This window comes from Thermobia domestica, chromosome 8 (assembly GCF_964235325.1).
Source record: "Thermobia domestica chromosome 8, izTheDome1.hap1.1, whole genome shotgun sequence".
NCBI lineage: Eukaryota > Metazoa > Arthropoda > Insecta > Zygentoma > Lepismatidae > Thermobia > Thermobia domestica.
In genome coordinates this window covers 221392349-221416189 of record NC_137461.1, presented here as the reverse complement: position 1 = coordinate 221416189, position 23841 = coordinate 221392349, and the positions used below count along the sequence as shown (strand labels likewise).

General features: G+C 36.1%; 1 protein-coding gene across 1 annotated transcript in view; it reads right to left on the bottom strand.

Moving 5' to 3' along the window:
- Positions 1 to 23841, bottom strand: part of LOC145693440 (neuroligin-1-like) — a 437693-nt gene that overhangs the window by 50137 nt on the left and 363715 nt on the right. Inside the window, exon 4 of the mRNA XM_081769435.1 lies at positions 6370 to 6521. Within this exon, the coding sequence (XP_081625561.1) occupies positions 6370 to 6521 (152 nt within the window). The remainder of the gene's footprint in view (positions 1 to 6369; positions 6522 to 23841) is intronic.

The following is a 23841-nucleotide window of genomic DNA, read 5'->3' as shown; positions in this document are numbered from 1 at the left end:
ACTTACTGATGGCTTGGTAGGTCGAGGTACGGGGGTTAAGAGAGATAGACTTGGTAATAAAATTGTATGAACAAAGGTTGATGTAAGAATGAACTCTAAAGTAAATGAGTCATACGCATAGCTTCATTCTTCGTAAGCTTGTAAATGCTGTAATAGTACACCCTATAGGGTGTCCAAGCATCCCGCTTTTAACGAGAGAGTCTCTTTTCCAGAAAATCGTTCGGTGTTCAGAGAGAAATGCAAGTGGGACGCAAACTGGGACATTTTTCTTTTTTTCCTTTTTTTAAACGCATCTTTAACTCGTAATCACGTTGTATACTAGTAATTTCTCGTATACAATTCTACAGTATTTATTGACAGATCCTTCTTCAAGAAATTCAGTCATTAGAAGGAAGAGATTCAAGAGGTAATTGATACATCTAATTCTGGTTCCTGTTAAATGTTCGAAGTAACGTAAAAAACTAAAATGGGATAAGATTAAACAAAAACCTAATTATTTTCAAAAGCCAGAGTCTTCTTCCCCACTGGCATTAATAACGACATAACAATGATTATACCTAGATGGATTGACAAATTATGCCAGTTTCATAAATGATTCGTGTTTTGTTTTCTAAATGTGGTCACCCTATCGTAACATTGTATTAAATATTAAGTAGTGGACCTTAGCAGTAACTTGTTATGGCAGAGCTGGGTATAAACATTCTGTAACTTTAGATCACTTTGTTCAGGCAGCTCTTGTGATACACAGATATGTTGTACAACTCAAGGAATTATGTCAATATCCTAGTGGAACAGAAAAACTAAAAATAAATGGCATAAAAACTTGCATAATGGCATTAGAAGCTTCCAGAACTTTTATGGAAGTATATATATAAGAAGTACACTTAATGCGGAATGCAGTTATGTTAGTGGTAGTATTAATAGATCCAAACATACACCAGAGAACACTTAAGAAAATTGTGCTTTGGTCAGTTTAAAATATCTTCTGGTACTCTGGCACTGTGACGGGCAACAGTTTGTATTATGAAGATTACTCTTGCATGATAATCTGTGAACCTGTAAACTGTACAGGATTAAAGCCCTGGACATGCTTGAGAGCTCACGTTAATAGTAAACTCTGTACTTCTTTTTTATTCCATGTTTTACAAGGACATAAAATACAAAATCTGATAACCTACTTTTCCTTACTATAAGGATTTTTAATTCAATATTTATGAAATGAAAATCGATTTCTCAAATTTTTATTTTGGAATTGTCAACCTTATATTGAATTAACACGCATAAAACGAACACAACAATTTATTTAACAGTGGAAATTAAATTTTATCACACGGAAAACACGCCCATCCAAAGTAATTTTATCGTTCTTGTTTTGGTGAAACCGAAGAAAGCTATCGATGGTTTTAGCACCACTGCCTTTGTATATCAATAGCTTTTCCTTCTGTTGTTTTCCTTTCACCAGAAGAAGTGGAGAAGGGTAAAGAAAGCGAATATGAAAGGACTGAACCATTGAGGACGTGGTAGTTCAATGCATCTCCTCACAGAGGGCGCGAAAGTCCTTTTCTTGTGTGAGTGTGAGAAGAGGGTGAACAAACGGAGAATATGATGATGATACTGGCATGAATCAAGAAGAAGGGAAGAAGGTACCTGGAGCATCTGATAGACGTTTTTCCCTATCTCACAACGAAAAAAAAGAGTCTTGGAAAGCAGTAACCCAGCTGGAACGAAAATCTCGAGGCAGCTGCTACGTGATTCGCCTGTACAGAGGCCACTGAGCTCCTTTCCTCTGTTCACTGCGGACTCACCAATCATCAAGCTGCAGGCGAAAAACCTTCTTTTTGTCTAGTGCTCACATTCCTATTGCATTTCACCTTTAGGATGTTTTTCCATATTATTTTTTTCTATCCTCTCCACCTTTTTCCTTACCTTTCTATCTCTGTATATTTTCGTGCTCAAACCCTAACAGTCGTAAGATGGCTCTTGGAAAGGTTATTTCAAAGCACGAACCTTGTCAGACTTGCAAACAGCAGCTAACAGGACCAACTAAAGATAGTTGTATAATCAAAGATCCTTCCAGGATTCAAAGTCCTACATGAATATACGAGATTATACATAATGCAATATTTACTTTATCCTCCTGAGTTTATTTTACTTCAACTGTAAAATTGAAAGTTGTTTTCTTAGGGATGAGACGGCTTGTTGTATATAAATTGACAATTTCAGAATAACTTAAGCTATTCTAAAGCATATAGAGTGTTATAAATGCGATGTTTCAGACAGAAATATAAGCGTACGGTTCTGATTTTAAAAATGTTTAAAAAATATGGTATAGATAATAATTGATTCGTGATTGACCTTTAATACAAAATCTGTCCCAAGTTAGTGGCGCTCGTATTTCCGAACAAGGTCACAAAGCAACCAGACAACAAATGTAGTCGTGTAGTTCAATTTCTTACATAGAGTTTAGGTTAAGTAAAGAATTTTCATTCATGCAGAAATTTGACCGCACACATTTATTATACGAGCAAGTTTACAATAACCGTCGCTATTGTCAATATCATTACGTTCTGCTCCTCGAAGTAACGGTCTGCACTGTTGACACACAGATGCTTCATTTTGAGGACAGCCAGCTTATGGATTAGCCGGCTGACTCGCGAACATCGACATATGATTGATGAAAACGAAATATTGACCTTTCAGTTAAACGTTCTTTAGGCGCTTTGTATCTCCTCCAGAATTGCTGGCGAACTTCAAACACAATATTGAATAGCATAATATTACCGGTACTTTGTTGCAATATCCATGCTCACAGCTCAAAAAGCTTGATTGTATCAACAAACTTCTCACGATTGTTGAGCGTAGACTAGCGCACAAAACATCTTCTGCGCATCCTCACGGTTACACAGCGAGTTAAACTATATGACTACATTGTTATCTGATCGTCTGATGACGTTTGGAAATACGAGCGTCACTGACAGTTGTTTGGGGACAGCCTTTGTACTTTATCTTTCAATACATCATTTAATGATAGGCAATAATGAATTGAATTTTGCACAAACAATTCACTAATATCATGTAAAGTACTTATATAAAACAGGTTTTATTATGTTCTCTTCGGAACTCCCATGAGTAAATTTTCAATTATAAAAAACTGTTAGAACTTGAATTTGCACTTATAATGACTAACTTTAATATCACAACGTAAATCCTTAGCACTACAATGTGTTGGAATGGACCACTTAAAGTAGGTCTGTACCATAAACTTAAATAATTTCTCTCTCATCAAGTACATCCCATCCTCAAATTGGATATGTATCCTGTACTTGATCAGGTGTAATAAGATCTGTAATTTATTTTTCCTTTACTTCTGTACAATGTATAGTTAACTTTCTAGATGTTATACTGATTCTTCTTTTACTATATTTTGAGTAGTGATGGGAGCAAAAACAGGTTTTTCGCTTTTCAGAAAACCGAAACCGTTTTATGAATATTTTCAAAAAATCGGTTTTCTCCAAAACCTATTCGGTTTTTCACCAGATTCGCTTTCGGTTTTCTTCAAAACCTGTTCCGGGTTTTTGCAAAATTGGTTCTATTTCAACCAGAATAGTGTTTTGTTGTTTTTTGGAACCGATTCCATTTCCACAGAAATAGTTTTGTGTTTTCAAAAGTTTTCACCGAAACCAGTTTCGGTGAAAACCGAACCGGTTTTTGAAGAAACCAAAACTAGTTTTGGAGAAAACCGAAACCGGCTTTGGAGAAAACCAAAATGTCCGTTTTTCGGATTTCGGTTTTTCTAGAAACCGATTTCCAGTTTTTTTTATAAAAACCGGTTTTGCCCATCCCTAAGTTTTAGTACACGTATGAGCAAAATGATACTGTCTCAGGCATTTAAAGCATTAATTGCCATAAACCAGGACAATTGTCTTTACTGTGAATGGTATTGCACTTTCGACATTTGACTTTTTAGACCTACAACCACATTGACAATTGCTGTATTTGGAAGCCGTTGAGCTCTCTTTATTTGAAACACTTGACTACCTTGATTTTTCTCGATGTCGTCCATAAATATTTACTTGTTGTGTGATCTTTCTCGGCATTATCTATTTTGAATCCCATTTATCTTAATTCCTTCTGCTAAGTTAGTGCACGAAACACTTACATACTGATCTGACTGTTCAAGTGTTAGATCTAAATCTATTGCTTCTATAAATGTCATTATTTATTGCTACTAGTAACCGCAACCTTGCTACTTCATTAATTATTCCTATACCGCTCTCTTAAAGAATGATCTAGATAGAAAGTAAATTTACAGTAGGATGCTTGTTTTCTCAGTTTAATTATAAATTACACTCATTAGTGGTTATCCTTGTACTTGACCGATTAGATAAAATTTGTAAGGATAAGACTTTTCAATTCCTGAAATATTTTATCGGTAAGATCGTCAGAAGTACACTATGACTTAAATCATCATAAATTCTTGTACTAATTACCGAGAAGAAGAATGGAACTTTCCTTTGTTATGGTATTTGGTTCGCGATGCACAGTTATATGAACCTTTCTATAAATGTATCTGTTTCTGTATCAAATGTTTCAGAATTGGATTGAGTACGATATAATTAAATAAATTGAACCTTAAACACGATATTTTTCTGCGTCAATGTTAAGATTTGAAGTTTCCCTTATAATGACTAATTTTAATGTCACTAGATAAATCCTCAGAACCTCAGCCTGGATGAAGTTGCATTCTTCCCAAAGTTTGGGGTACACGAGTTCTTTATTGAGCCAGAGAGTACTTCCTTTGGTCTGTTTGGGCTACTTTTGAAACAAAGCTACAGCTTCACAAAGTTTGGGGGCCAACTTCGTGTTAGCCTCCTAAGCGTTTGGATCAGACGAAATTTTTCTTGGTACTCCCTGTTGGCTGATTGAGTCAACAACTTTTAGCGTTTGGACTATTATAATTTCCGAGATACGATCTATTACATTTATTAAAAAGTGATTTTCTTATTTCTTTTGCCGGGGCTAACTTCACTAATATGATCGGTCTGACAAGTACGTTTATTGGGATTATCAGTTCTGTGTGTTGACTAGCAGTGTTGGAAGTTTGAAGATTTGGGTTGCATTTGAAACAGAGTTAGACCTTCACCAAGTTTGGGGGGCTAACTTCACGTTACCTACCAAACTGTACGGGCCTTACGAGATTTTTTTATTGGGAAGGATGATACTTTGTTTGGGCTGATAGGGTGATCAACTTTCAGCGTTTGGGCCTTTATAGTCTCCCTGATGTGGGCTATTATATTTTTGTGGGCTAAGTTATTTTCCTGTTTCTTTTGTCGGGGATAACTTCACTAATATGACCAGTCAGACAAATACGTTTATTGGTATTAAAAGTATCATGGAAAGAGAGGAACAATGTGGGCATAAATATTGTTCCAATGTTAGGATGATCATAACTATTACGGAAGTAAATTTACGGTTGTCAAGTGACTGCAACAACTTGTCGACAGTGTGAATGGAGAGGAGTAAGAGGCATAAACAGTGGCGTATTTAGGGGGGGCTTCCGGGCTTAAGCCCCCCCCGAAATCTATCTTACTATAGGGTATAGTAAAGTATATGAAATATCTTGCAGAATTTTCACATTTTCAGGCAAAGCCCCCCCGAAAGTTAGCAAAGCCCCTCCAGAAACAAAATCGTAAATACGCCACTGGGCATAAATGTTAAGAAATGGAGGCTTCTTGCCAAAGGTATGCTGCTAGGTACGATTGTAGTGTTCACAACCGTAAACGTAAACCCGATTTTTGTATTTCCGTTTTAAAATTGATAAAATTTTGAAACACGTGGCAAGATTGTTCTACTCCAAAGACCAATAATACAATATCATGTTCCTCTGACAATATTTTCACTTTTAAATATAGTATAAAATAGTATGCAGTAATCCTATCAGTATTTAACTACAATAAAGTTTGACGTTAGTACTAGGGTTGTGGGATTTAAGCAAATGTTACGAGAATTCAGCAGATATGTAAACTGTACATTTACAAAGAATTGGTGAGCCTTTTTCAATCTTACATTTTAAAAAATCCAGTTTTACTTAAGGTTAGAACAGCTTGAAATGACAAAAACGTTTGAATCTTGAACATAAAAGAACAATCTTTTCCATTTAAGGGAGAAACACTAGTTAATTCATTTACGAAAATTTCCCATTCTTTCACAAATACCTTACATGACTACATTCATCTGTAGAAACTTTCATCTGTCTTAATTTTGTACGGTATGTAAAATTATATAGCTTCTGAAAATAAAATGTGTTTATTTTAACATATAATAATTTCGTTTTTCCCCCTGAAATTATTATCTAGATGTTGTACTTACCCTGTACGAGCAAAATTGCTCCAATAGATCATAGTAGCTTCGGCGAGCAACATCTCTGACTTGGTGTAGTTCCGAGGGTAATGTACGAGTCCTCCTACCAAAGGAACCCCAAAAACATAAGGCAACTCCTCACCGTGGATGCATCCCTGCCGCTGGGAAAACAAAACAAACACACTTCAGGTTAATATGCATTGCAAATGACTACGGCCCTTCAATCTCTTCTACACTCTCTAGCTACATTTTTCTTCCTTTTTTTTAACATTAGATCAGTACTCAACTTTACCTAAAGTTTCAGCTCAGTAACTCAAATATGTAAAATATAATGTTCACTGAGAACCAGAGACAAACGAGAAAAGGGGAGGCAATGCTGCATTACTAATGTGTTCTGACATGTTTATCACTAGTAAAAATACGAAATATCTAGGAATTTTTCTTTTGGATATTTGAAGATAAAAAAAAACTTTAAGTATCTATATTTGACACAAATTTCATTATTATTATTATTATTGCTTGTTAAGAAAGAAATGGTTAACTTTTTATATCAATATTTGCAAAAATTAAACAACTTAAACATTAAAACTTATACTCAGGTACAATAATGAGAACTGCAAACACTTTTCCAAGTTTTATTTCACTTTCTTAAATTCTTACGAGGTGCGTTCAGAAAGTATGTTTCCTGAGGTTGGTAAACACAAAGATGAAACAGTACTCAAAAACAAGTTACAACAAGTGTTACAAAACAGATGAAAAATGGAAATGAAATCTTTGAGTTTTACGTCCCACGGTTATGCCGGTTAGGCTAAAGGAGACGGTGAAGATGAGAAATGAATGAAATGAAGAAAGAGGGAGGAAACGGGAAAACCCCGAGAAAACCCACACACGCGGTGTTTGTCCACCACAAAGTTCACTTGGCGGGGGCTGGGATCGAACCCGGAACCCCAAGCACCAGAGGTGAACGCCCTACCACTGAGCCACCGCGGCCCCAGATGAAAACTGGAAGTGCATAAATAAATAAAAGTTGAAATTTGAAAAAGTAAAACTTTGTATTTAATTAGAACTTGAAATATGTAAAAGTAAAGTAGAATAGGCTATTGGATGTTACAAGTAAACTCCTTTTTCTAATATATATATATATATATATATATATATATATATATATATATATATATATATATATATATATATATATATATATATATGTATACACCACAAATTTTAGGTTTAAATTATTCCTTCATAACTTGTGTGTTTCATTTGGTCAGAGTTTGGTTATTTACTTCTGGCATAAAAATTGAAATATTTTGTTCTAGCGCAAGAGGATGCATGTTTCTTTTTCCTGAAATATTATTTTCGGATATAAAACCATACAACTTTTCAAGAACAGGTAAATAAAAAGTCATAAAAGTATCGTAATACGTTTTCAGAAAAGACTGTCTTAACTCTTGGAAGATTTTCCAGTGAATTTTCCAATACATTCGTAGTGTACTACTCACAAGATAAGAATTTCAATATTTTGTTTCGTTTCAGAAGAAACAACATTAGGTATTTTTGTTTGATCAAGTAAAGCGTTTTTTCAGTACTAATGACAGTAAAATATATTTGCTGAGCTTTCAATCTATATTATAAAATTGAAAGTGACTATGTTTGTGACTCTTAATCTCTTGGAGCACACGACCGATCTCGATCAAATTTTCAACATGGATGAGGTTCGGACCTGAGGGTTTTTTCTTTTCATATCACTTTGACGGTACAACTTAGGGGAGAGGAGGAGAGAGAGAGAGATAAAAATAAATTAAACTTAATAGATCTCGAAATACCCGACCGATTCGATCAAATTTTCAACATAGATGACGTTCAGGCCTGGATGGTTTTTATCTATTCACTTTGACGATAGAATTTAAGCGTGGGGGAGTTAAAATGAATTAAAAGAATAATAACTCTTGAACCAAACGATCAATCTCGATCAAATTTTTAACATAGATGAGGTTCAGGCCTGGATGGTTTTTATCTATTCACTTTGACGATAGAATTTAAGCGTGGGGGAGTTAAAATGAATTAAAAGAATAATAACTCTTGAACCAAACGATCAATCCCGATCAAATTTTTAACATAGATGAGGTTCAGGCCTGAGATTTTTTCTATCATTTCACTTTGACGGTAGAACTTAGGGGAGGGGGATGGAATGGGAGATATACAAAAATAAATAAAACTTAATAACTCTTGAACCATCCACCGATCTCGATCAAATTATCAACATACACTATGTGATCAAAAGTATCCGGACACCCCCCAAAACATACGTTATTCATATTAGATGCATTGTGCTGCCACCTACTGCCAGGTACTCATTATCAGCGACCCTAGTAGTCATTAGACATCGTAAGAAAGCAGAATTGGGCGCTCCGCGGAACTCACGGACTTCGAACGTGGTCAGGTGATTGGGTGTCACTTGTGCCAGAAGTCTGTACGCGAGATTTCCACACTCCTAAACATCCCTACGTCCACTGTGTTTGATGTGATAATAAAGTGGAAGCGTAGTGCTTTATGTATGTAGTGTTTTATTTGTCGATAACTACTGGCCGGACCTGAACAAATTTTGGTGAGCAAGTAGTTCATCACCTAAGTAATAAATATCGCTATATTTGGGCCGAGCTTGACCACGGACAGTCTTTGTTCGGCAACAAAGGCTGTGTTCCGCAGATTTTACGCTGGGAGTTTGAGTTTGGTTCACCTCAGTTTGCTTCATTGTAACGTGGTAACTTATAAATTTAAAACACAACATGTAACTTATTGCATCATTTACTTCAGAAAAAAGAACAACAAACTCGTATTATTGCTTTAAATATAATGGACGCAGAGAAAAAAGAAGTTTGTTTAGAACTGATGAATGTAAAACCACGTGCCTACTCGCATTTCATGTACCTCTACTACTAACTTATTCACTGTATTTTATTACACCGGAATTTACTGCGTTTAAAAATATGATTTGCAGTGCGAACAAAATAACATATTAAAAATGATTCGATTAAATTCGAAGGAGAATAAAGATCTTTAAACTTCATGACTGAAACTACTGATTTGTCATTAATTGTTACTCTGTAACTATTTGTATATTATATTAAAGCGAACATGTACGATTATTCTATCAAATACTTGAGTCTGCGGGCCACTTTCCAATATTAAGAGTCTTCATTCCGGCGAAATTAAAATACCGCTAATTTTACAGTAATTATGTGATATCTTCAAGTAGATAAAAGATAATCGAAATGTGGAACAAGAGCGCCCTAGACAATATTATTTTACATGAGCAACCGTTATCACGACTCACTTATCTGCTTTCGATTTCGAGCCATTTTGAAAATCGGCATTTATTTTCGCGTTTCTAAACAGCTGAAAACGGAAAGCCACTAGGTGACTTGTGATAATGATACCTCACGCAAAATAATATTGTCTAGGGCGCTCTTGTTCCATATTTCAATTATCTTTTATCTATTTGAAGATATCACATAATTACTGTAAAATTAGCGGTATTTTAATTTCGCCGGGATGAAGACTTAATGTGTATGTGAGATTACCTGTGCCCGACATAGAGATGCGCAATCTACCACTAAGTTACACTGCAACTATAAATTAAGTACTTAGTTCTTTCTAAAATTTGTGTCGCATAGGTTTAATTTGCAATAGCCTATAACGAAATGCTTCGAAACTCTGTTTATTTTACCCTAGTAGATACAGATTACAAGTGAGTTACGTTTCTCAGTATGAAATTACGATAAACTTTCAAAGTATCCTTCACCGTAAGTGTACAGTGAAACATACTTTAAAATGAAAGTGGTATTGGGATAAAAGTAGAAATGAAACCGATTCAGAGTTATAAGAATAATTTCAATCTTCGCGCTCCTCCGTTTCTCACATTCTGTTCCAAAACCAATTTTTTACTGACCGCTTACAGTTTCAGATTTTATCAAATCAGATGTCCATTATTATTCACTTTCTCCTGCTGAAACGTGGAGACGGAATCATTCAGCATCCAGTAAGGAGTCGTGATAATTGTGACCTGTGAGAATTGGAGCGTTTAGACCTTAAGGGAATCAAGTGTAATTACCAAAATTGTGAGAAAAAGACGCATACATATACACTGAATACTCACTGAATAGTCACCACCCTTCCACACAAGAAAGTGTGGGCAGCAGCCGAAGTGATTACACCAGCTAGTAGCATTCCTGAGAAAGAATACATTTGAGGCTACATATTTTCAGACAGCACACTGATGTAATGGAAGGTGCGCAGGATTTATCCGCATTTTAATAAGACATGATTGTGGGTACCCGAGCAACAGGTACGTCAATAACCCAGACAGCAATACTTGTCGGATGCGCCCGTTCCTCTGTAGTAAAGGTGTACAGTCACAAAGAAAGTATTCTTCAGTTGACACAATTTCTTATTCTCCCTAGTAACTCAACAACAAATTAACCTATTAGAGTACTGACTTTGACAAGTTATCAAGTTACAACCATTCTAAGGATAGCGACAAAAAGACCCAAATTAATTCATTTGGTCCCGAGTTATTGGCAAAAGAAAGTTGTTAAACTGTTAAATACTTTCTTTCCTGTGTGTACAAGGAGTGGGAAGAAAATGAAGTAACGGTCTCCTTGGAATGGAAATACAGGAACGTACGAAGTTCAAAACGTGGGGCGAGCGTCGCGTCAAACACTCGTGACAGCCAAACAAACCACCAGTGTCCGGGAATTATGTGACCAATACAATGGTGGATGCACAACTCCCATACCCCACGCAACTATACGGTGTACACTGGTACGCATGCAGTTACATAGCAGACGATACACTCATCACCTGCTCCTTCCGACTCGTAATCGCCGACTTCGTTGCGCTCGGGCACAGGAACATGTTAGTTGTACCATGAATGATTGGAAAAATGTGTATTGGTCCGATAAATCATGGTTTGTGCTACTCCTCTTGGACGGACGTGTGCATGTGTGGCGCCAAAAGCACGAAGTGCATGATGGGTACTGTACAGGCACCTGGGACTGATGGTGTGCATGGGCCACAGAGAGACCTCCGTTGTGTACCTGCGTGTGTTAGAGGATCACGTACGCCCTACAATGCAACACTTCTACCCACACGAAGACGACAATTCTCAGAAGGACAATACGCAGTACCTCCAAGCCAGGACTGTACTGACTTGGTTTAAGGAACATTTCACGGAACTGCTGCATATGAATGAGCCCCCTAAGTTATAGAATCTTAATCTTATAGAACATTTATGGGATGTTGCCGAACGAGCTCTTCGCACCATGACTCATGTACCAATATCTGTGAGTTTATTGTGGGATACCCTCATGAATGCATGGTGTCAAATCCCCCTGGAAACATATAAGCAACTACCAGAATCCATGCTACGCCGTGTCCAGGCCGTGCTCTGGGCAAAAGATGGACCAACAAAGTATTAGGTAAGTGGTCACAATTCAGTGAGCATTGAGTGTAGTTTGTACGGTACGCTTACGTACGTGGAAAATTTAACAGTGCCTATTTTTTAGATTTACAATATTTAGACATGAATCTTTTATGCTTAGAAAGGAGCTTCAGATAAAGGTCTTAAAGATGAAATATGTTCAATATGACCAACAGTAGACTTCATTCTAGTGTGCACTCAAAATCCCATATAGTTCATGACATAAAGGAAAAATAACACCGGGAGTAGTTTATATTTTAATTATCAGTCACATAGCGGAAATGGTAGAAGAATAAAGTCGAAGATTGGACTTATTTTTGCAACACTTAGTTCATATCAAAAGACGTTGCTCAATATTTCTAATCGTTTTTGTTCTGATACCTGTCAGCCTCGTTCTGATACCTGTCAGCCTCGTTCTACAGGGTGTCCCAAAAGTAATGGTAAAAATGAAACCATAGATTCTTGGCACCAAAACAAGTAAAAAAGTTTATATACCTAAGTAACATATAGTCCGGAAATGAACAGGGGCGGAGCTAGACAGCTTCGAATGTGGGGGAAAGAAACTTCACACCTGGCTACCAAGATAGTGATCGGAGCTAGGAAAGCGGGTCAGAAATACATAAATATCATATCGGCTTGTCCTGTTAAACGCATGTTCAAATGTTTGACATAAGTGTGAAAGGGATTCCCCATACACCGTTTGGGGATTAACGGAATGACTTTCTGGAACAGGTAATGCAACGGTACAATGAAGATAGACAAAATACAGTACGAAGTTGTGATACATGGATGACAGCAAAATGGCGGTCAAAGCAAAGCTTGCCTAGCATTGTTGTATTAACCGCAAGGACAGTATGGGAGTTAAAGAATATTTTACAAGGAGGATGAAGTGTACATCCTAGAAAATTAACATGTGGAAATTCAAAACTTATGGAAAATATCCCGTTCTAGAAGAGGGAGATTTTCCTCTCATCCTCCTAGCAATTCTTACACTCCTCAGGGTAAATGGAATGTGGTATACCCACAGAGATAATAGGAGTGGCTGTAGTTGCTTACAATACAGATATTCGGTAAACTCGTACATGACGAATGAAGAATCTCTAGCGCAGTTATATAACAGGTCAAGCCGATATGATTTTTATATGTTTCTGAACCAATTTCCTAGCTCCTATCATTATTCCGGTAGGCAGGTGTGAAATTCCTTTTCTGCACTTTCGGAACTGTCTAGCTTCGCCCCTGTCCATTTCCGGACTATATGTCATATACACTTTTTGTTTTTGCTTGTTTTGGTGCCGGGAATCTGTGGTTTCATTTTTTACCATTACTTTTGGGACATCCTGTATAGTATACAGGGTATGAAATCCAACACGAACCACATTCTTAGATAATGATATAGATTCAATTTGATTTTTGTTCGAAGATTTTTTTGTAATGTAGACTAAAGGAGATGGTGATGATGAAAATGACTGAAATGATGGAATGAAAAAGTGGGAGGAAACGGGAGAACTTTGAGAAAGCCCACGCACACTGTGTTTGTCCACCACAAATTCTACTTGACGCGAACTGGCATCCAACCAGGGACCCAATACATCAGAGATCAAGCATCTATAACTGAGTCATTACGGCTTCGATTTTAGATGTAATCAATATATAGGTATTACCTAGGTGTTTAAAAATATCACACAGAAGTACGTTTTGTACGCAATAAATCTGTTGATACCAATATTACTTAAGTTATTTTACTTTAAACACTGAAACACGAACATCTCAGGACAAGAAAGAGAAGAATTGCCTTATCGTACAATAGAAAGTTTGATGGCACTGAATGACTTTTATCTCTGAAGCTAAAGAATCGCTGATCAACATAAAAATGAGTTATGATACATCTAAAATACCTTTTAGATTCCTTTTATGGGGTAGCCATTAATGTTGACAAGCACTAACTAACTACTATTATACGTAATTCTTGAAGAAAAAGTTAGTCTTCCGTTTTAAAGGAGCTGCTTATTGACTAAAGTAGTTTATCAGAATAATGTTTTATATTTGTACTGGTAATGTGCAAGACTTTATTAATAATCTTGCTTAATTTTTACCGAATTCCTATACAATTCATACTGATTTTTCATGTACAGGAAATTGATTTTATGCTTTAGTCACTTAGGATTATAAGCAGAAGTCACCAATTAAAGAACATTCTCACGCTATAGATACTGTTTTGCTAATAATGTAATCTCCCAAAATAATAATTAAAACTAAATGAAATTTACTCATCAGCTGAAATAATCAAAATTTCATTATTTGATTTGTTTTGTAAATTCATTCATTGCAGCCATTTCCGAGGGATCATTTGTAATCTCTCAGCTTACACGTAGAGTTATTCTTTGCTTAAGAATAGTAAACAGATTGTTGAAGTGACCAAAAACTAGGCACAATAAATACGTATTTCCATGCCTAGTAAGACACGTACACTCATGTCCAAAATGATTGTCGCATATCTATAACTGTCTTCTTGTAAGATTATAATTTGATAATGATTTTCCAGGGTACTTTAATACTGATACTATATTTATAATCAGGAAATGTTTATTTGTGGTAAATTTCATAGGAAAAGAATTCTAACACGAAAATTATAATGAGTAAAATAAAATGTTGCTAAATGGACAAGAAAATTTTATTTTCGTTTTATTGTTCTTATTTACTGCTCTTTAGACATGAAATTTTCCACGTACATGTCTTTGCCGATTATACACATACTAACATTGTAAGAAATACCGGGCGAATTTGTTATCAAATTATATTTCTACAACAACATATTTTTAGACATGCGACAATAATTTTGGACATAAGTGTACATCAAATATCACTCTCTTGAATCCGCTTTCTTTTCACTATTTCAACATTTCAATAAGTTTTTACATTAAAATTTACAATGTAAGATGTAACAAAACTATTAGTTCTAACAAAACTCAATGATATCGATGGCTGAGAGCCAGTGACAACATCAGCTTTAATTTCTTGTGGGGCTAGTGGTGGGGCAGATATATATTTTGAATACTGAAAATAATATTCTCTATTACTTGACCTACATTAGAACACAACATGCCTGGGGAGGCAGTCGGGGGGCTGAAGGTGCCACTAGTGGAGGGGATACTTGCCCCTCCCCTAGCATAATCACTGCTGGGACCAGGATCTTCACCTGAAAATTTAAAACCTTGATTGAAATTAAGAAAGACAAGGAACATTAATACACCCCTTTCCCATTTTTTTTAAAAAAAGACTTGAATCCAAAATGGCGTATTTCAAGATGGCGGTCATGAATGACATACACTCCAAAAGTTGTGGTTCCTCATCAAACCTCTGTTCCCATCACCACTTTTTACTTTTCCCGACTACTTTCAAACTTATGCAGGTGTCCAAGGACTTTTGACACCTTGTATTTTAGAACACCGTAGTCTAAGTGATTAGAACGTTGGATTCACGTCCGTATAGTCTTGGGTTCGATTCCCGGCTGGTGCTTCCCCAATTTTCGGCGTCCACCAGCGTCGTGAGTCACGTGAATAAAAAGAAAACATGAGACGGCTACTAGGTCTAGAAAAGAAAGTTCCTGATACGCCGGTTAGCGATAGGGCGACGCGGCGCACTGATCACGCGTAGGCTGGACGTAGTTCCACCAGTCGCTGACAGATGGCGTGGAGCGGCTCAGGCCCACAAATCGGGCTGTTACGTCAAGTGGTTCTGGTTTGCTATTGACATTTATTATGAAAAATTAAGGTAATTTAATATTCTACGTATTAACAGGAAGATACAGACTTATGTTTGTGGTATCTTAGTTGCAACATAAGCTGTGAGTATTAACTTTATCTCATGTCATTCTAATTTATAATAAGCTTAGTGATGTAAAGAACTTCGCCTAAGTTGCTGCCTGAACACAGTTATAACATATAAAGGTTTATAAGTAAAGAAGAAATTCATTCTTTGACTGTGGGGCTTGGGTTATACTAATCTTGATTCTTGTGTCTTCGTGTCTTTATTTCGAATAAAGGAGACGAATCTAGTTATCTCCTTTATAACCAGCGTCTAGATTTTGTACCAATCATTAAATGTTATATTCTATACAGGGTGGCTCAAAAGTAGGTATACAGTCCCGTACTGATTAACTCATATAACATTTCTTATTGTTATCCGTCAGGTAGACTTCTTTTCTTTATTATTTGTTCATAATGTCTTTTTCATTTATATCTTAAGCTCGGAGCAGCCGAAACAAATAAACCTATAAGCTAGAATGTTATACTTGATCTCATGGGTGCATACTTACTTTTGGGCCACCCTGTACTTAGTTTCTTCTTTGAAACAATAACTTAAACTTAGTTTATACCTAAGTATTTCTATAAACTATAAGTGTATAGTAATTTGTAATTTAGTCACAATGTCTTTCTTTAAGAGAAACAATACCAACTTGCAATTCAGAGGACTTCAAAGTGAAATTTATGTGTAAAATTTTATTTACATAAATGATTGTGATCATAAAGCCCTATAATTTTTAGTAAGCTTTCATACTTAGGACAATAGCCTCACTGATAAACGAAAATTGTTACGACTTTTAACTGCCAACAATTTGTAAAAGAGATAAGGGCAATTTGCACATGGATCAATACATTTATTCTAATTTGATGATGAAAAAAAGTATTATAATCAATTTCATTAGCTTTATTCGATTTTAATTCCACTATATTAATATTAGTCATTTTATATTACAGACAATAAGTTTGAAACAAATAAATTAATTTTAATATGATGTTCTGCATTCTAACCAGATGTAGAAAGAATTGCATTTTAATCATTAGTATAGATTAAATTTAGTTTCATTTATTGACAGTGTTAGTTACTGTTATGATGAGAATAGGGCAAAAATCCTGCGGACGAGTTGAGGGGATTCCCCCCCCCACTTAATGTTTTTGAAGAAAAAACCTTCACTAATAACTTACTCAGGGAGGCTAATAAGCTGACTCTTTTGTATGAAAATTAATGATATTAATTCATATTTAACATATATGTATGTATTCGTATCGTAATTAATGAACAAACTAGTAGCTCTGTGGTATCCCTAATCTTACATAGTTGAATAATTATGAATGTTTAAATATGTGAACTCTCTATGTCGAAACATTTCAATGGATATAGTGGTTTTATTTTATTTTTTTTTATTTTTTGGTAATCACTCCTATCTCCGTCCCACATCGACTGTTATCATGTCGCTCCCTGGACACATGACCAATTACACTACAAACTTTGGAAAGGGTATGGGAGTCTAATAATAATTAATGACGTGTTTATTAATTGCTAAATATTTTAATAAATATAATGTTTTTTCCTGTATACGTATAGTAAATGGAAACGAGCATAACTAAATCTCATTTAACGACGTGTTTGCTTAATCGCTTTTACTTTCGAGAGAAAATAGAAGTGGAGAAAACAGATCCTGTTACCATGAAACAAGAATACATTCCTGCTTCACTCTAATTTTTGTAGTGGCCCTGCGTAGCGTAGTAGCTAACGCTCTCGTCTTCAGTGCGAGCTGTCCCGGATTCGATTCCCGGTGGGGGCACTCGGTCGAAAAAGTGTAAACTGCTTTTTCAGGCTAGCCACTCTGAATGAGGTTGTCCTGGGTTTTCGTCATTCACACCAGGGAAATGTGGTACCTAACTTATAGGTCCCAGGCCGCTTCCTTCCTTCCCCAATCCTTTCTTCCTTCCCTTTTCCCGGATATTGTGCTCGCCGAGGGACGTCATCCCTCAAACGTGACGGGCTAAGGGCCCAGAAATCTAAACCCTAAATCCTCTAATCTTTGTATGCGGGGCTGCGTAGCTCAGTGGTATGTACTCAGCTCTGACTTGTGGGGTTCCTAGTGCGATCCCAGCCTACTACATTCGTAATTTGATCATTATCATCATCAATCTCATCACAATCACTGCTTCCCTAATTTACAGTGCATAATTATGATACGTTAAACTAAAAAGAAATCTACTAAAACTGGAAACGTTAAAAATTTTACTACCTTTCCCGTTTTAATATTAATTCAGGTAATTACGCGCCATACAAAGTAAACTCCTTCAGGAAGTATGCATGTGATACTTTTACTTGTTTACACAAAATCTAGATAACGAAGGTTAAGTATAACTGCTGTTTTCTCTCTATTGTGTACATCTACATTACAAACTAACCTAAGTACATTTTAAGCATAGTTTTCTTATCTGTTTGATTTACATATTTATTATTATTATTATTATTATCAGTGGCGTATTTACGATTTTCTTTCGGGGGGGGGCTTTGCTAACTTTCGGGGAGGGCTTTGCTTGAAAATGTGAAAATTCTGCAAGATATTTCATATACTTTACTATAGTAAGTAAGATTTCGGGGGGGGGGGCTTAAGCCCGGAAGCCCCCCCTAAATACGCCACTGATTATTATTATTATTATTATTATTATTATTATTATTATTATTATTATTATTATTATTATTATTATTATTATTATTATTATTATACAACTGCCCGATGCATAATTCCGTTGCATTTTAAATATAGGTTTGTTAAGTTTGTTTGTTTACTGTTTTATTTATAAAATTTAGTTAAAATTCATTTAAATTCAGTAAAATTCAGTTAAAACTTAACTAAGTCAAAGAAGAAGCTATTCAACAATGTAATCTCCGTCATTGTCAATAACTTCCAAGGTTGGGGTAGTTTTTGGACCCCCTTCCCCTCCTGTCTGCAGAAATCTGTTGGTTTGAGTTTAGGAAGTCTTCAATCAAAGTTTGAAGAGCAGTTTCATCTTCGAAGTTGTGTTCTTGAATGTGATTGGAAATGGATCGAAAAAGATGAAAATCTGAAGGTGGAAGGTCCAGTGAATAGAGGCGATGGGGATAATGTCACATGCTTTTGTCATGTTGGCAAAATGAGGGCGTGCGTTATCATGACGCAGAACAATGTGGTGTTGGTCAGGTCATTTTTCCTCAATTGCGGCTACAAGTTGTCTCAATTGTTGGCAATTAACTTGTGATGTGATGGTTTCATTCCTAGGAAGGAATTCATGGTACAGTGCTCCTTTTGTGTCCCACCATATGCATAAAATAGCCTTCTGAGGATGAACAGCTCATTTTGTACGAGGAGTTGCTTTTTTCTTCGGACTAAGCCATTCCTTCCTCTTAAGGCTATTCACATATAGACACCAGTTTTCATCACCAGTAACAATGTGTGACAGGAATGATTGATCTTGTGCAATGGAAACTCCATGACGAGACAACAAAGAAGCACAAATTATCAAACGATCATTTTTGTTTCGTTCAGTAAGCACGTGCGGTACCCAGAAACCCATTGTCTGGATCTTTCCCATGGAATGTAAACGTCGAACGATGGTTGTTTGGTCACATTCCATCACCCTAGCCAATTCTGTGGTTGCCTGGCGTGGATTTTCGTGGATCAAATTGTTTAAACGTTCCTAATCAAAATCTGAAGGTCTTCCTGTGCGTCTTTCATCATGCAAATCAAACTGATTTGCTTTAAAACGAACAAACGATTTCCTTGCTGTGTTTTCACCGATGGCATTAGTTCCGAACACTGCGATTGAACCTCTAGTAATCGTACGGCAGAGTATGTCGAAAATGTTCTTTTTTCTCGACCTGACACTCCATCGTTAACAGCGAAGAAATAACAATCGTTTGTAACAATCTCGTTGACAACTTGTATTCCACAAGACAACACTCCATAGTAAGTTGTAGCAATGTAAAAACGGTAAACAAATGCACAGTAATGCAGTGTTGCGAGGTCAAATCAGAACGCTACGGAATTATGCTTCAACCCAATAAATAAAACAGTGACTCATGTATTTTCTCTACAAAAAGTTTTTTTAACGTATCTTTTTTTTTTATTTTCACGTCAGCATAGGACGTTCACATGTGGTGATGAATTGGTTTAGCGTCCCGTCTAGTAGCGAGGCTATATGAGATGCTGGTCTACAGCTTCACATAAGATCCAAATCACATACCACGCTCATGCCAGGAATTGATCCCGGATCTCCGACATTGAAGATGTGTATGCTAACCATATACCTAAGTATAGCCACGCCGAAACTTGACTCGCACATGTGCTTGGGGAATTTTACAGGAGTCTTCACAAGCTGTATACTCTATTTCATCTTTGGGCTAGGTGGTTTTTCCTCGTGGACTTATCTTAATGGTACACCAATGTATGATTACTGTTTTCTTTCTTTTCTTTCTTTCTTTGTATGCTTCTGTCTCCTCATTTTCTTTTCGTCATTCATATTTGCATAGGCAAATTTTGTGTTCTCCGTAGCGTGTTACAAAGCATTGCTTTAAGTATTTGAATTTATTAAGATATAAGAAGATAAGAGAAAAATATTATTTCAAATAGTATGTATCTTAAAGCAATCAGAACCCATTCTCCTCTCCTTTGGTTTACTTTCTTTTTCAATTGAGGGAAGTTAATGATAAAAATCAGCCGAAGATGTCATGAAAATTTATTGCGTTCCACCATGAATGCCTGTTAAAAAACTGTGAATCACGTAGAGTATATAAATAACCCAGCAAATTTAGCTCACTCGTCGTTATATTGCGATAAAATAACATCAAACGTGTAGTACCGACCAACTACAACAAAACATGTTGATTTCTGTGTTTACTTCATGAACGTTGTGTGTTTAAACTTATGTAGAAAGCAAATAGTGTATTTGGAATTTTTTCAGTAGCTTTCCTCTGCACTAAATTATGTAGGTAATTAGATAGTTATAACTAAAAACCTAGAGTAAAATGAACTATTTGGAGCTAGAATGTATATAAACAACTAGCGTTGATTACCCGCTTCGCTGGATTGAAACAAAAACTTTAAATGCACAACTACCCCATCCCCCAAGTTGTGGGGCTGAATTTAAATTTGAATATATATATTAATGATTGAAAATGATCGGTATTATTGCCGAATCCATAGTTTTCGGGGTCGCTGAGATGAATAGTGACACTTCCGATACTGTTTATATATCCCCCTCCTCCTTCCGAAGTTGTGGGGATAAATTTTGATTTAAACGGCATTGGAAGTGTTACTCTTCATTTCGAAAACTATGGATTCGACACTAATATAGGTCATTTTCGATCGTTTTTAAATATCTCCCCTCCCCCTAAGTTGCACGGTGAAAATGAAATTATAAAAAGCATCCCAGGCTCGAACCTTATCTAAGTGGCAAATTTGATCGAGATCGGTCTCGTGGTTCAAGAGTTATCAACCCGAGAACCTATGGGCAAAACCACACACGTTAAAATATAGTGGGGTGCTGGGGAACCCCAGACAAGTTTTTTCATTGTTTTGTAGTTTTCTGAAATAAATGTAGTAAAGGGTTGTAATGGCCTGTGAGAGAAAATATTTAATGAATAAAATTAGGAAATCTTTTCGATCCTCATTACACACAGTAACATCAAACAATTACTTCTCAGCACAAACCGGCTTACTACATTTCGCTTAGAATGATTTAGTCTTTTTGTCTTTAGCTCTGGAGCATACGTAGCATCTACCTTGTTTGGGTGTACGCATGTGTTCTCTTATTATGTCTCCTTTTATACTAAGAATGCCTTTATAATCTTAGATAGCTCCAAAGGAAAGGGCGTCAAAAGTCTGTCTTTAATGTGAGACATTGCAAGTTGCATTCCCATCTCAAATAGTGTTGTCGTGTAATGGAAATTCCGCTGCTTGGTGATGAGCTTTTGTAAAGTATCCCACTGTTCACATCTGCCTGATCCAATATTCCGTAGAAGAAAGTTTTATTCTAAATCACTGATTTCACTTACACCAATTTCATCGTTTACATCAGAATCAACACCTAATGCATATTCGCAGTCACTCGCGTTTTCATCATTACTACCGCAACTTGCATCATCTTGCTCAAGCCAGAATCTTCTACTGCCTATGATGGAGACGGCCTCCAATCAGTCATATTTCAACATAAAAATATCAAAAATAATAAACGCAATGGTACATCAAAATATAGGCAGGGTGTGATAGCACCCTAAACGCGCAGCACCATAATACTTTAACTTTTACTAACACACGCGTGCACTGTACGATACTAAACACACTTGTTCAGAACCAATAGTAAGTATACTTAGAATACTACGGTGGGCAGCACCATCGCTTCCATATCATTGCTTTATATCTTCTTCGGATACCTACTGGGGTGTGTTTGCGGATTAAGTTTTATGTATTATGTAGAATTTATAGATTTCCAAACTATGTTGATTCTAATATTATGGGAAGTGTTATAGAATGGGTAAATCAATTCATCTGTCTGTTGATAGGTACCAAACTGAAAACGGTAACAGGTAGCGAGAAGTGGATTTTTGCAATCGATTCAGCGTCCGAAGAATGCGCTTTGTCTTCTCTCTTAACTCTTTATTGAAACCAAAAGAGCTAGAAATCAACCATTACCGGTTTAAACATTCATAACCGGAGAGTAAAAATGATACTAAATGGCGATAAACTGTTTTTGGAAACGATTCAGCGTCCTAATAATAGATTTTACCATCATTCTCATCTCTTTTAGTACTAGAAATAAACTATCACTTCTGGCATCAATATTGATCTCTATAGAGGAGAAATGGTAAGATATAGTGAGAAAGGCTGTCTGATATCGAAATATGCCTTAATGATACTGTTATGGGATGAAGGTACAACTTAAATGCTACAATATTCAGCGCCGAAAAGCCATACGTAAAGTCCGCAGCAAAAAAAAACCCTGCAACATAAACATGTAAGTCTATTGTGAAACTACGCCTAACCGCGCAGAGAATCAACATAACATCTAAGTGGGACAAACCACGCCAGGAGAAACCTCGGCATCCTCCCCTGCACATTTATTTTGGAGCAAAAGACTTCGTCGTTTCACAATAAACTTACATGCTCATGTTGCAGTTTTTTTCTGCGGACTGTACTTTATCAATATCGTATTTGGTAATCTTAATTCTTTCTAAGATATGAATAACTTGACACAGAAATATGTTTTAAATCTGAGTTTAATAGTCTTTTATTGAACATTTAGGAAATGTAGAGTATTTAATGTAGTGTAGTGGATTTGTGTATACAAGGAACATATTGCTCTCTCATTAACCTGCTGTTGATAGTGTATATGGCTTCCTTCTTACGGCTTGTCCCTGTAGATCGATGAATAAGACTAGACGCGAAGTCCACTGGATTCACTACTTGTCCAGTGCGACAGAGAATTAAGAGAGATAATTGAGAGTGTTCCTTCTCATAGGATAGGTTGAGTTCAAAGTTAGCATTACAGACTCGGCTGTTTATCTCTGAAAGGTTAAAGTGTTGGTCTGCTAATTACGGGTGACTGTACTAGAGACCGAATTAAATAAAACTAACTAGGAAGTCCTCAGTTTATATACCACGGAAGAGTTAGTACTGAAACGTGGAGAAGTACTACCCGTGGTGTCTCAAATTCAAAATCTTGACGTGTGCAGAAAAATGTCAGTTTAAGAGAAATACAGTAACTAGGAAGTTCTTACAATTTGTTGCATACACAGTTTTACATGACACGGAAGTTATACCAAAAGAGATAAACAACATAATTCACATATGTAGACATAACGCTATTCTTTCTCGGCTTGTCTGGAGAATATAAAAACTGGATATAAGAAATAAAACTAAGAAATCCACATTCGTGAAATAAACATAAAGATTTCGATAAAAATTAAAATACGCGTATTGATATCCATTTTTACTTACTAAAGACCACAATATTGATTCAGAGTTTACAGAATAAGTTTCAATATTTATTTACTTCTCTATTTAATCTGGAAGTGGTAAAAATCTACGATTTCCGGTATCAACACTGATTGCCATAGAGAGAAAATTGTGTTAGATAACAAGAAGTAGATCTTGGTATGACTTCAGTATCATAAGAGCCTTACTCTAACTGCAAGTGGTAGAAATA